This window comes from Dermacentor albipictus, chromosome 7 (assembly GCF_038994185.2).
Source record: "Dermacentor albipictus isolate Rhodes 1998 colony chromosome 7, USDA_Dalb.pri_finalv2, whole genome shotgun sequence".
Taxonomy (NCBI): Eukaryota; Metazoa; Arthropoda; class Arachnida; order Ixodida; family Ixodidae; genus Dermacentor; species Dermacentor albipictus.
In genome coordinates, this window is record NC_091827.1 from 80,547,992 (window position 1) to 80,563,289 (window position 15,298).

At 45.2% G+C, this 15,298-nt stretch overlaps 1 protein-coding gene across 2 annotated transcripts in view; it reads left to right on the forward strand.

The window, feature by feature from the left end:
* Positions 1–1,015: 1,015 nt before the first annotated feature.
* The window catches only part of LOC135898972 (uncharacterized), a 30,056-nt gene continuing 15,773 nt past the window's right edge, over positions 1,016–15,298 (forward strand). The window contains exons 1-3 of one of the 2 annotated variants that reach the window (XM_065428229.2): positions 1,016–1,250; positions 11,622–11,758; positions 11,830–11,903. In XM_065428229.2, coding sequence (XP_065284301.2) covers positions 1,146–1,250; positions 11,622–11,758; positions 11,830–11,903 — 316 coding nt within the window. In that variant the 5' untranslated portion in view covers positions 1,016–1,145. The remainder of the gene's footprint in view (positions 1,251–11,621; positions 11,759–11,829; positions 11,904–15,298) is intronic. The other variant, XM_070521338.1, reaches the window with a different exon arrangement.

Sequence of the window (15,298 nt, forward strand, 5' to 3'; positions counted from 1 at the left end):
TTTGTCATGAGAACAAAGCGGCAACCTAATATTATACTGATCTGCGCAAGTTGTCTACTCTTTATTCATTCTTTTCGTTCCCTTGCAATGTTGCGCAGAAGCCTACCATGCAAATAAGGCCACGGTTCGCAATGCACAGAATTTTTCCTTCTCAAACAAGCCATCGCAACCAAAAATTTATTTCACTTGACCAAAGAAAAATGACACGTTGGTTTCCTGAAATTACACAGTGTAAGAGCTGCCGCATTCTGCTTCATGTGAATCCAAATGGTGATAAGAGACCTCACTCGTCCCATAAGTATGCTCCGCGGTACTTGTGCCGAGCAACTTGAGTGACCATTGTCAAAACATTGACGGTGATGAAAGACCCATTTCCTGCCAGTGAGCCTTTAACTTAACTGAGCCGCATACGAGGGAGGCAGTACTGCCCCGCACGACTTTATTACAACTTGGACATAAAGAACCACATATCTACCCAGGCTCTAATGCCAACAATTAAATCAAGCATGGAACTTTAAAGCGACACGGGTGAATTTCTCTGTGCAACAATACCAAGCCGAATCTCTCATTATAAACGCGAGAGCACCAGCACTATTCTTTCCCAACTCGACCAACGGGATTCAAGTGACTACATCCGGTAAACCGAATCCTTACAGAGCTGCATTTCCTTCCGCCTACAGCGACACAAGAAACCAAAGCAGCTGCAGCTTCCAAAAATACTTTGTGGTTGAATAAAGTGACTACTGAATACCAAACCGAGAGGTTATTCCTCTCCCATATTACGGACGGAGATATTCAAAGCTGTTGCGCAAGGCTAATGTGCACCCGTTGAAAAGTGTAAAGATTATAGACATGTCACAGACGATAAAGGCGTTGCTTTACCGACTGCGTCAGGTATTCTGTATTTTTTTTTCGCACAGCTCTTAGAAAAGGCTGCGTCCACACATTTTGAAACAACGCTTTGCTCTAGCGACGCACAGCCTCGCCTGACAGCGAAATATTGCGTGCGCACCTGCTGCATGCGCTTCACAATAACAAAATGGCAGTAAAGCTTCGTTGAATGTGTGCACACTATCAGTGCACAGGTGCTAAAGAGTTTAGTCGAGCGCGCCCTCAAATAAGCGTGTACTAAGAAGTACCGCAATATGTGGTTTACTACGTCACTTCTTACTATCATTTTCGTGATGGTGCAGAAGTCGCTGATGATTAGTTTCTCCCAGGATGACTACGAAGACAATGACATCAAGAAGGTAACTCATTTTTCTTCATACCATTCGTTTGGTGTTTGGGCATTGTTAACTGCACAAAACTGTAATACATACAATATACTGCGAAATGGTGACGATATTTGCTTTTCTACCTAGTGTTTAAAATTCAATCTAAATGGAAATCTGCTACAACATTAGCCACTAAGGGTTGCCTCTAAAACCCTGCACTTCCCCTTCCTTGGTGTAATCCTTCAGGCATTGGTTCAATCCAAGAAGGCTGAACCGCCTTAGCCGTATGGTGCCTAAAACCGCTATACGAGTTTTCATCTTGGCTTTTATTAGGCTGTCTTAGATATACCCAGCTTGTACGCTTTTAGACCATATTTTACAGCATGGACCGAGCAGCTTACAAAACGCATTTCAATGCACTGCACCTTAGTCATATATTACTGTGGTCGAATATGCTAAGCTCCATGGGTAAGCACATCTTGACGTAACTAAATCAGTATAGCTTAACACTTACATATTCACGTAGACCAAAACATTCAGGGTATTCTTGTGGCACTTCGGTGAAAAAAGATGTTTTTTGCCATTGGCTTTATTCCTTCAGCCTTACTTACTCTTCATTTTTTTATTTTTTAGGCACGGGGAACCTAGTCAAATCCATTTATGAAAAATAGTCATTAGATGAACCTTTTCATTAAGGCTCCTCTTCCTTGCACATTCTCCTTTTCTCCCTCCCGTATCGTTGGACATACTTGTTACGACCTCTGCAACCTATGTGGCTCTCAACAGGATAATTTTACATCGCTTCTAGGTAGTGTGCTGCAGTATTAATACGCGATTTACATCAAACGGCTCGTCCGAACAAATTTAAGGGCATCTACTACCTGGAAAATTTTGTCGTTTTATTGCTACAAGAACCTAGCTAACAACGGGGAAGTACTACGTTTCATTGACAGCATACTTCAGAATGATTGTGTCTGTCGTGTCTACGGCAGACCCTGTGCACTACTTAGAGCCCCGCAAAACAATTTCTTTCACTCCTTTATGAATCAGACAAAAATGCATTGTGTTTGCACGAGAATGATTCAATCAGTGGCAGGGAGCTGTCTAGTGAGAATTCTCCTATATTTCTTCAAAACGCTTTCAAACAGTCCTTTAGGCTTTGAATGATTCAAATATATAATGCAATACAAGTATCCAGTTTATTGCAAACCCATATGAACACTGGTGAACAATGTTCTTTGTTCTTTACGTTTGCATTCTCCATCGTCCCGTAGTAACCACATGTTCCAGACCACTTCTTCATGAGTGCTACCGGCCGGAATGCTCGTAGCCAGTGTTTCTAGTAGTACCGAATTTGACACTGAGAGTCTTAATTCCGAGGGTGGTTTATTAGTGCCGATTGGAGCTCACAGTTCTCATTCGTTACCGGATGACTTCGCGAAAATAATTGCACCTGACCTGACAACTGCACAGGCCACCGACATACGTTTCTTGCTCGAATCGTACAGTGACATCTTTGATTTCGGCGACAGTCTCTTAGGCCGAACATCTGTTGTTCGCCACCGTATAAACACTGGAGATGGGAATCCTTTTCGTCAGCGTCCCTATCGTATATCGTATGCTCAACGTCGAGTCATCCAATCAGAAATGGACAAAATGGTCCCCAAAGGGGCCATCGAACCATCAGCCAGCCCTTGGACTTTGCCTGTCGTCCTTGTGAAAAAAAATGATGGTACCTGGCGTTTTTGCGTCGATTAGCGCCACTTAAACAAGATCACGCTAAAAGACGTCTACCTACTAACACGCATCGATGACGCTTTGGTCTGCTTGCATGGAACTAAATATTTCTCGTCCATCGATTGTCGATTCCGCTACTGGCAGATTTTAGTTGATGAAATGGCCCGCCAGAAGACGGCCTTCATCCCACAATATGGTTTATATCAGTTCAAAGTTATGCCCTTTGGCCTATGCAATGCTACTGTGACATTTGAACGCATGATGGACTCTCTTCTGCGCGGCTAAAAATGGACCACCTTTCTTTCTTACCTTTACGATGTTATTGTTTTTTCTGCCACGTTCGGCAGCCACGTACCTTACCCGACTCGCTACCATTCTTACGGTCTTCTGAAAAGCCGCCCTCCAACGGAACTTCATGAATGCAGGCGCCATCAGATTACCGTGTTGGGACAGCTCCTTGGCGCATCCGGTGTACAACCAGATCCGGAAAAAGTTCGCGCCCTTCGCAGTTTCCCTGCGCCACGTTCTGCGTAAGACCTATGCTGCTTCGCCAGCCTGTGTTCTTACTTTCGCCATTCCGTCAAAAACTTCGCCGACGTTTCTCTGTCTTTGACAGATCTCCTAAAGCAGAACACGACATTCTCATGGGGCCCGGAGCACGCTCACGCGTTCGCCGCTCTCATCGGGTTTCTGAACACCCCTCCCATGCTTGCCCCCTTTGATCTATCTGAACCGACTGAAATCTACACTGACGCAAGCGGCCATGGCATCGGCGCTGTTCTCGTCCAACTACAGAATGGTACCGAGTGCGTGATAGCTTACGCCAGCCGCCTGCTGTCACTGGCGGAGAGAAATTACTCCACCACCGAGCGCAAGTGAATGGCTTTTGTTTGGGTAGTCGCCAAGCTCCGGCAATATTTGCACGGCCGCACGTTTTCGGTCGTTACAGACCACCACGCACTCTGCTGGCTGTCTTCCCTCTGGGACCTGACAGGACGGCTTGGTCGCTGGGTTTGCGGCTCCCGGAATTTTCATTTCTTATTAGTTACAAGTCTACACGCCTCTGCAAGAACGCTGGCTGCCTCTCTCGTCACGCCGTTGATCCTTCTCATCCTGCTGCGCATGATCCGGTGACTTGCGTGATGGCTTTTACTGACATGAACGACATGCGCGCTGAACAACAACGCGACGAATCCTTATAGACCATCATCGCCGGAGTGCACTCTGGCAGCACCGTTGGCACGTGCCACATGTTCGCGCTGCACGACGGCATCCTCTACCGCCGCAATATCAACTCTGACAGCCCTAAGTTGCTCATTGGCCTTCGTCGTCATCTGCCATACGTCGCTCTCGAACAACTTCACGATGCACCGATGGCGGGACACCTTGGAGTTTTGCGCACGCATGACCGCGTACGACACCAGTTCTTCTGGCCGGGTCTCTACCGCTCCGATCGTCGTTATGTCGCAACTTGCAAATTGTGTCAGTGCCGGAAGAAACCTCCCCTTCCACCAGTCGGACGACTCCATACAATCGACGTTCCATCTGAACCTTTCTTTCGCGTAGGCCTTGACTTGCTCCGCCCTTTCCGACGACGACAAGAAGGAATAAACGGATCGCCGTCACTACTGATTACAGGACACGCAACAGGACCACAAAGACATTGCCGATTAGCTGCGCAACACATCGTCGATTTGCTTCTCCACGACTGTGCACCTCGATAGTTAATTACAAACCGCGGTGTCACGGTTCGCTTATGGAAAGCGACTTATAATATCGCTATCCATGTTTTCTATTCAAATGAAGGAGAACATCATTTGATTTCGGAAGTAAAAGAAGAATGTATATTCACATATAGGAAGAGGAAAAAAACACATAAAAAAGTATAGAAAAAAAAGGATAAAGTGCACTCTAGACTGCTTATAACAAACGCAGTTCTCATTAATCAAAGTCAGCGCTATTCTAATCCTATAGTTCTTATGTGTGTCCGAATACACAAGGACAGTAGACTAAGAGTGAGGTGCGGCTCATCAACAGTTCTGATACATGGTCGCGTAGGGGAAGAGCACCGAGCCGTCGTCGACAGAAGGCACTGGTCGTTCCTTGAGCGAACTCCAGCTTGTCACGCGGTGGGACCTTGAACTAGCTCAGAACGTTAGGCAGTCCAGGTTCTGCCTGTGGAAATCTAGAAACTCGAGCCCCTGGTACGACAGCTCACTCTATTCACGCGGTGGGACCTTCTCCTAGCTCCGGAAGCCATGCAGTCCAGGTTCGGCCGGTAGAAGTCTGGAAGCTCGGGCCCCCGGCCCGACGGTTTACCCCCGCTCCCGGCTGACACTGACTACATCGGCGCTCACTTGCGTGCGAACACCACCCGGCTCTAGGGTCTCTCCCTCATCTATTCTTCCTTCATTTTCTTCAACGTCAGCCATCGTGTACGGCCCTTAATGGTTCCTTTCTTCTTAGTATTTTGTTTTGATGGCTCCTCGGATATCCCGCGCGTCGCTTCTTTGTCATCAGCCATTCGCTCTCGATGGTAAGTTGTCTTCGCAGTACCACTACCTTTATCTACGACACTGGCTTCGCGCACTGTCACTCACTAACACAAAACACGCGACCGCTCGTTCTTGTCTCTAGTTGTCGACGACCTCCGTTCTTGTGCCAATGAGCACAAGCTGTCCACCGCCTATCACGCACAAACGAACGGTTTTACGGAATGTCTCAACCAAACACTCACTTTTTTTTCTTCAACTACGAGGCTTTTCTATTGAGGAACCCGTATGGGTTTCCTTTGTAGCAATTGCTATGATTGGGAGCATGTCTCATTTTCCGTTTATTAGTTGCTTCCCTCCACCTTGGAGAACTAATACGCCACTCACAGAGATGCTGTCGCTGTACGTCTCCAACGATCACCGTGACTGGGAAGCCACGCTGACCTACGTGACAATTGCGTATAACTCGTCTCGACATGACACCACAGAATATTCACACTTCTACCTTTTGTATGGTCGCGACCTCACAATGCCGTTTGACACCATCCTCCCTTCTGTAACCCATGTTGCAACTCAGTACGCTCGTGAAGTCATCTATCGCGCTCACATGGCGCGTCAAGTCACCCGATCTCGTTTATTAGCTTCACAGCATATACAAAAAGTGCGTTATGACCAGTGACATCCCGATGTTAAGTTCGCCCCAGGTGCTTGGGTGCCCCTTTGGTCACCATGTTGTCGGGACGGCCTCTCCCAGAAGCTTCTCTCTCGGCACACAGGGCCTTATGAAGTCCTATGTCAAGGTAACGACGTCAATTACGAGATTTCGCCTTTAAAGTTTGATCCATCCTCCAGTACGACGCCTGTTGACATACTGCACGTTTCGCGGCTGAAGCGATACTTCGCTCGCAATTCTTCGCCTACCATGCGCCGAAGCGGCGCTTCAGCTTCCGGGGATCGTGTTACGGAAGGATAAAAGAAGAGGACGCTGGCTGCTGCGTGTAGTTGCTGGTCAGCCATTTTTAGTTACACTGACTCTGCTTGTGTATGTAGTGTAAATACAGTCTTTCTATACTCCCAACATTCCCGTAGCAACAAATCTTGCGAAGCAGCTGCTATACCTCGAAGCTTTATTTAGCAGGGCCATGCACTGACGAGAGTGACGCTGACCATGACGAATGTATACAGATGCAGACGATGGTGGGTGAAAATGATGCTCGCAGTCTGTCCTCCCGCGCGCGGAAGTGGCCAAACCCGGGGGCTAGTTAAGGCGGTGAACGGCGTACGAAATGTTTTTAACGCGAAACATGCAAAACCTCTCTTGAAGGGCAGCGTCCGTCGAAAGGGGTGACAACGGGAGTGACGCGACAGTTCACTGGCGAAGTTTGTTTCAGAACAATGTAGGCTCTGATAAAACGTGATTGAGACTTTTCTCATAACACACAGGGGCTAGAACTAGGGCCCTCAGTAAAACATCGTCTCCAAGGTGGAAGGAAATGACCGAGTGAGATGCGTCATAGCGAGTTTTTCAATCGCTTGCACTGGCGTCGGCATTATTGCGAGCGCGCAGGTGATGCTGGACAATGCGCGAAACGAACTCTTCACACACTAATGTCGATGAGTGTGCCGCGGCATCCATGAAAGAGGCGTCGCTGAGAGCGCTCAGCTTATGGCCGTGCATTAAGAAAAATGGAGAATGCCCCATAGTGTGTTGCACGGCAGTGTTGTAAGCGAAGAAGACAACTGACAGAATGACATGTCATTTCCGTGGCCAGGGTTGATGTAGATTGATATCACGTCGGACAGCGTGCGATGAAAACTCTCCGTAAGGCCGTTTGTTTGAGGGTGGTTGTGGGAAGTCGTCTTATAGATGGTGTTGCGCGCATGGAGGTCATCGTGGAGGACCTTCGACAGAAAGCACTTGTCATGGTTGGTCGAAAGGACGTGCTGAGACTCCGTGACGTAGAAAGATGGCTTGAAAGATAGAAAGATGGAACTCGGCTGGGTATTCGTTTGTTTCAACGTCAGGTGGTCTACAGCAGTGACTTTATATCACTTACCGGTAGCGGTCCATACAGGTCAGTACCAACGACGGTGAAAGGAACTTCAGGACACGGTAAAGTTTAGAGCAGTCCAGCCTGAGGTGAGTTTAGTCGTTTTTGGTGTTGGCCCATTGAGCGTGCAGCATGTATTTCGCTACGCTTGTTGCTAGTTTAGGCCAAGAGAAACGGCTGCGGATACACTGACAGGTTTTATGGTAACACAGATGACCGGCCGTGGGATCGTCGTGGAAGGTCTCCAGTATGTCAGCTCGATGGGATAGGGGGCGCCACAGGAAACCATTGAGGTCCATCGGGGTGGAGCACATATTGGTAAAGCACTGAATTTCGCTTCTTCAATTTCTTTGATTGCCGACGGAGCCGAGTGTGGGTGGACGGGATGTTCCGCTGAGAGATTCCGTAATGGAGTGGCAGTAGGAGCCACTACGTCGGCAAGATGCGAACGTGCGAGGATGGTAAGATGTGAGCCGGTCGAGAGCTGCGAGCGAAGGAACGTCAGATGACACGTCCTAAGATTCGGTAATGGAAGGTGGCGAGAAAACGAAGCGTTCGAAGACGGTGGTAGGAAAGAGCGAGAGAGAGAGAGAGCATCGGCGTGCTGGTGTTACTTTTCACGCTTGTAGGTGACCTGGAAGCCGTATCCTTGTAAATGAAGTATCCAACGACCAAGACGTTACGATAAATTATTTAGCGTCGCCTACCAGTATAAGGCGTGGTGATCCGTAACGACGGTAAAGTGGCAGCCGTGCAGACAATGTCGAATTTTCGTACGGATCAAACAACGGCCAGCAACACTTGTGCAGTAATCGTAGAATATTTCTCTGAAGCTGTCAGCGTGTGACTTGCGTATGCGAAAACACGTTTCTCAGAATCGCCCTGACGTTGCAGAAGAAAAGCACCGATACCGTGGCCGCTGGCGTCACTATGTAGGAGAGTAGGCACGGTGTAGTCGACATGACAAAGCACAGGCTCGGCCATGAGGGCACACTTGATGGTATCAATAGTGGTTTGAAATTTTTCCGACCATTTGCCATACTGTGATGAATTTGACCATCGGTTACTAGAGGCCTTCGAAAACACGTATCAACTGAATAACGAACAAAGCCTTTTTGAGACTCGAATCCAAAAGCCAAATTATTGTGTCACGAAGCTTGCAGAAGACATGGCACGCTGTGTTTCGCCATCTGAGCGGTTCTTTGAGCTATGAACTCCTCGCCGGCGAGCGAGTGTATCGAGACGCTTGTCCAATACCTCCTAGATAAAGGTATGTGTGCACTGCTAGCGAAGCTTAAATCGGAGCCCACCTGTCAGCAAACTGGCGGCTCGGGGAACCGTCGCCATATGTGTGTCGGGGGGCTTGTGTGAAACAAAAATAAAGGGAAAATTGCAATGTCACACTCGGAAATGGAAGTGACGTCGAGAGGTTATGTTGTTTGACACGAATGTCCCAATGTTTTAGCGTCCGAAATTTTGACCGTTACGCCAGCAGCTATTTTTCTTCTGAGTCTGAGGCGAGGTTGTGACTTTCGTCAGCTGACGCGCCAGCGTGTCATTAAACTATAGAAGTGGCGTATGTCGTAAGGTGAACATGGGTTGTTATTGATGGCAATTGCTCCTGCTGGTTCCTTAGGAAGGTAAGATAATAGAATGGAAATAAATTGCAGTGCCACATAGGTTTCATAAGCAACTTCGCTTTTATTAGTGGAGAAAAAAATGAAACCAACATATACGACAAAAAAATGCTAGAGTAGACGAAACGGAAAATGGACAGAGAACAGACGTAATCGCATCGCATCGCACATCGTAATCACATCGCGCTACATTATCATTTATAAAATGTTCTACTTGCTAATTTTGCTGACTATTGAACACTCATAGCCTGTGTCATGGAGAATGAAAGAATATAACGCGACGTTTCTATGCCGAGAGCTCCCTATTTATGGTTACGACGAGACATAGCGTGTCGGATGCCGCAGTCTGAACTTGCGCGATAACAAAAAGGCTGCACACACACAGTTCACTCGTAAATTACATCCGCTACGTCAGGCAAAATTTGAAGTGAAGTGTACGCCAGACATTGATAAAACACGCAAGTAAATAAAGAAAGTCGCACGAAACCACCACGTTCAAGTGAGCACCGCCCTCCCACACGATATAATAGCTGGGTCGCACAGGCAAGCAAATTATTTGCCTCAGAATTACAGGTTGGTAGGGGTCACTAGAGACGAACCAATAAATTATAAAATGAAAAAAAATATTTGTTGTCTTAGACAGCCAAAGCATTTAAAACGAAATATTTGCTCGTGTAACAGTATTCGGATTAAACATTTTCGAACAGTCTTACATAGGTTTTCAAGATTCTGCCACGTTGCCAAGTCGCGCTTCAATCGTGTACCACTCACTCATATCTCTGGTGATTGCTTTTGGCACGCTTTCCGTCCCATGGTGCGCGACCTATTTAGATTGTCCTTGTCCTAGATTGCACAAGAGCGGCACACTTCGATCGGTGATATCACCTTACCTTGCTCGACTGCCATGGAATTTAATAAGGATGCTCCCGAGTAAGCCGCGGGGATTTCAACGTCACCGCTTTGGTTACGCCGTCTTGTCAAAGAAAATTTAGGTCCAACTAGCGTAATGTCATAAAGTATAGTGCACACGCCTGCTATCCAGGCTGGCGCTGGTTGAGCCCAGCGGCGTCACTTACGAAATCGTTGCTGAGACGCCATCTTGTTCGGAACACCCTCAGCATGCGCCTCAGACCGTACAAGTTGTACGCCTGAAGCCGTATCTTTCCTGGAGACCTGAACAGCCTCTAGTTGTGCATCCATTATTTGGTGAGCATCGGCACTGTTCATATCCAGCAGTTTCGTACATGGCTCCTTCGGCAATCCATTTAGCTTCGCCGCATCCCCTAATGCAACAAAATTTGCTGCGCCTTCCAGCATAACATATCAAGAAGCACATAACGTTTTCGAGCGCTTCACTTTACAACATGAAGCCACAGCTTCTCTATAAAAATGCAACGTCTCGTTCCTCACAACCAACAACGACAGCGATCATTTGTCTATTTTAGTAAGGAACTCCAAATGAGTCTTTCAGTGGAGAGATGCGCTACCAATGCAATACAAGCGTACCTCAAAACTATTGCCCCGCAGTACGTGGGAATACATCTACTTAGGACAGGTAGTGACCGCGGATCCGGATCATGAGAGTGAAATAATCAGAATAAAAATGGGCAATGGTGCGTTTGGCAGGCATTCTGAGATCATGAACAGCAGGTTGCCATTAGCCCTAAAGAGAAAAGTGTATAACTGCTGTGTTTTACTGATACTTGCATACGGGGCAGAAACCTGGAGGCTTACGAAAAGGGCTATACTTAAATTGAGGACGACGCGACGAGCTCTGGAAACGATAATTATGGGAGTAATGTTAAGGGGATATCAATATAGCAGGTTGGGTGAGGGAACAAACGCGAGTTAATGACATCTTAGTTGACATCATGAAAAAGAAGTGGGCATGGGCAGGACATGTAATGAGGAGGGAAGATAACCGATAGTCATTAAGGGTTACGGAGTGGATTCCAAGAGAAAGGAAGCGTAGCAGGGGGCGGCAGAAAGTTAGGTGGGCGGATGAGACTAAGAAGTTTGCAGGGACAGCATGACCACAATTAGCACATGACCGGAGTAATTGGAGAAGAATGGGAGAGGCCTTTGCCCTGCAGTCGGCGTAGCCATGATTATGATGATGGTGGTAGTGGTGATGGTGGCGGTCGTGGTGGTGGTGGTGGTGGTGGTGGTGGTGGTGGTGGTGGGGGTGCTGATGTGCTGATATTCTTTTAGTAGCGAAGTTCGCAAAGCAAGGAAAACAGTATCACGTGTTCCAAAATCAGGTGCTCAATTCTTGCACAGGAAACACAAAAAGCATCCGATGTTCTGGTCACACGTTCTTGTCGGTAAAAGAATTCTCACACCGCAACATAGACAAATATTATTCTGGATATTTGAATCTAGGCTCGAAGCCTATAGCTGAGGAATTAGCGGGAAACAAATTTTGTTCTGAGTGACAAAAAAGTATTTTAGGAGATCAATCTGAAAGTTCCTTCTGACTCTTTGCAGTTTTTGAATACGACAGAACCTATATGGACATACAACACAACCGCAGCCAGAAGACATTTCTGCGAAGTGGTCGTCATGTACAATTTGACCGACGAACTGATTCTTTTCAACCGGTCCTATTTTAGAAAAAAGAAGAAGTATGATCTCTCTATTTACAGCATCAAATTTTGTGCTAAATATATCTATTATGTTTTTTTCCCAATCGTAGGACTGTGATTACGAAAGAAATGATGGGAAAGTTTAGTGAAGAATTCAACGACGAGATGTCCGTCGGCTTCAAAGGTATCGCTGTATTCAGATGTCCACATACTCATATCGCGATACCTTGCAGACAGAAGGTTTCTTTTCACTGACGTTGACAAAACTCACTGGAGAATAGCTTGCTATCTTGCACAGATAAATGCGTTCACATAATATTGTGAGTTTAGGTATCGAAGATTACACATCATATAAATCTAAAAATCATCTCACGACTACTTCAGTGCGGTACCTTTTAATTTATTATACAGTCAATCCAATACTACATTCTTCCGTTCTTTCGTATGTCGAAGTGCCTGAGCGTTTTATTGTGAAATCGACATAAACTGCTACTTGTGGACTTCCTGGGCCTGCAATGTGCATTTTACCGTCGTTCTTGACGCAGAATTATTTTTTCCGTGCTTGCTTATTGTTGTTAGGTCCCAAATATTTCGAAAAAGCATTAGATATAAAGTGTTTCTTTGGTACACCACCTAGATATGTAAATTGACATCTTTTATGACTTACACAATATATATATATATATACATATACATATATAAATATATATATATATATATATATATATATATATATATACATATACATATATATATATATATATATATATATATATATATATATATATATATATATATATATATATATATATATATATATTTAAACGAGAAGAAAGGGGGTTAACCGAGGGACCCGATATTTATTAGTCATATAATGAGAAGCCAACAAACACTGACACCAAGTACAACATAGGGGAAATTGCATGTGCTTAATAAATGAAATGAAGTAATGATAAATTGGTGGAAATTAAAGTGGATGAAAAAACAACTTGCCGCAGGTGGGAACCGAACCCACAACCTTCGCATGTCGCGTGCGATGCTCTACCAATTGAGCTACCGTGGCGGCGTTTCCCCATCCACTTTCTTGGGTATTTATGTGTACTAGTAGAACCCTGGGAGTTATATATATATATATATATATATATATATATATATATATATATATATATATATATATATATATATATATATATATATATATATATATATATATATATATATATATATATATATATATATATATATATATGCAATAAATAAACGACAATATAATGGAAATGAAAGTGGATGAGAAAACGGCGCCGCGGTAGCTCAGTTGGTACAGCTTCGCACGCGACATGCGGTGGTTGTGGGTTCGGTTCCCACCTGCGGCAAGTTGTTCTTTCATCCACTTACATTCCCATTAATTTACCGTTTGTTTATTTCATTTATTAAACACAAGTAATTTCTCCTATGTTGTCCTTGGTGTCAGGGTTTGTTGGCTGCTTATGATATATATATAGTGATAGACAGACAGGGTGCTCTTTACACAATAAAGATATTTTATTTAAGAAATGGTAAAGGTGCTGCGAACGTGGTATTTTTTCCACACAAGTTCTAGGCTAGGCTGACATACCCTGCAGCTAATAGCATGGCCTTCAGAACCCCAATCGAGAATGATTAATAACTCCCTCGTTATTAGTGCCTTATGGGCAGTTCTTTAAATGACGAAATGGAAGGCGGCCGCGCATTAACGCACCCGAATTTTGTTTTTAATCTTGGAAGTAGCAACCAATTTCAGATATTTATCCTGCAACTGCAGCGCCAAATCCAGGCAATACCGAAACTAAGCGCCGCAGGAGCGCAGTAAAAGCGGCCGCGATTCCGTACTGACGCGCCCTGACGAAAAGCGCGAGCAACTTTTAAATCAAACGTCTCAGCCAGTCGCCGCAGGTACTGATAGGGCACGCTTTGCCTGGGAGGCATGCGCGGCTTTGTATCGGGTCAGGATTTGCCCAGGCATACTATCACTGAAACTTTATCTCTCAGACTTAATTAGGGGGCGCTGCCGTCTGGCGCTCAGCGGGACGCACAAAGTCGAACAAGGCTCATGGATATGTGGAAAGGTGTAGTGGTTCCAGTACTTGCCTTTCGAATTCAGGTTGTTTGCTTCAAATCAGGAGTACAATCAGGACTCGATGGCAACCGAAAGTCAGTGTGATGCCTCGAATTGGGCGCTCACGGGAAGACTACTAACGAAGCCGTGCAGGGTGATATGAGCTGGACAAGCTTCGAACTGAGTAAGGCTCGCAGTAAAATTAATTATGGAGAACGACTGAGGAATATCGAAGAAAGTAACTGGGCTGTGAGAGTGTTGAAGTATCTGTACATGAAAAACATTGATTCATCGTATAGGAAATGAACTACGAAGCTTACCAGCATGCATGCGGCCGGTAGGGTGAGCAACGCAGCGACAAAGAACGTCAAGCGGAAAGTCAGAGAGGCTGAAATTGTCTCAAGGGTTGCGGAAACGGAAAAGAAATCTGCCATGAGTAACTACTTAAGAGGGAAAAAAACGAAATCAGGAAAGAAACAATTCGTGAAAACTCAAAGGGAAGCTCATTACTTTTCGAAGTGAGATCGCGATGCCTTAGAACACGCACCTATAAAGTGAGATATAAGAAGGAAGAAGAAGCATGTGCTTGCTCTTATAAAACTAGGGAAACAATGGAGCCTGTTGTATTAGAATGTGCAGATTTTATTATTATGTTCTTATTAGAATGGGTCACTGCCCTGTGGTCGATTTAGGAATCACTGGGGCCCTTCCAGCCCTTAGGCTCAGCGAGAGCAGGGGTAAAGTAAATGATGCCCGCAGTAGAGATTAGTGGAAGTCGATTGGAAGATTGGTGGAACAAAATTAGGGAAACGACAAACGACGGAGGCGTACAAAAACAAAATTCACAATAGGGGTTCAGGAACTTTGGTTATGCGAATTCATCGGAGGTCTTTTTTTTTCCTTTTTAACAAGGGTTTATGTTTATAACAATAACATAACGAGAGCTTGGTGACGCAACCCACCAAGCTCCAAGTTCCAAGGAGGACGCTCATGCCATCCATCCATCCATCTAGCGGGATGCACAGTCTCAAATTACCTCAATTGAGATTTGAAATTTGAATATGAAAGTCTCGAACTATGTGCAATTTTCAAAATGTATAAGAAGGTAGGAGTGCATTAAAATGTCACTGGCTTTAAATTTCTCATTTAGACAACTAGACACAGGCACCAATAACGAGGTGAATTAAATAATATTTGGTGTTTAGAGTTCTCAAACACGCTTTTAACGGCAATGTATGCCACGTCGTCTAGAAATGTCTTTGCAAAAAACCCTGCGTTCACTGCACTCATTACGTTTTTATTAAATAAAACATATGGAGGAAAAAGGACTCTGCAAATTATTACGTATACTATGTATACTTCACACACCTGTCTATTTGTCATATGTGGTGACTTCGACAGCAGAAAGAATGTCATGCAAAAATGCCCTGTAAAACATTTAAAATGCATGCTGGGCTTCTTAAGCCACTTTCACCAGTCATTGT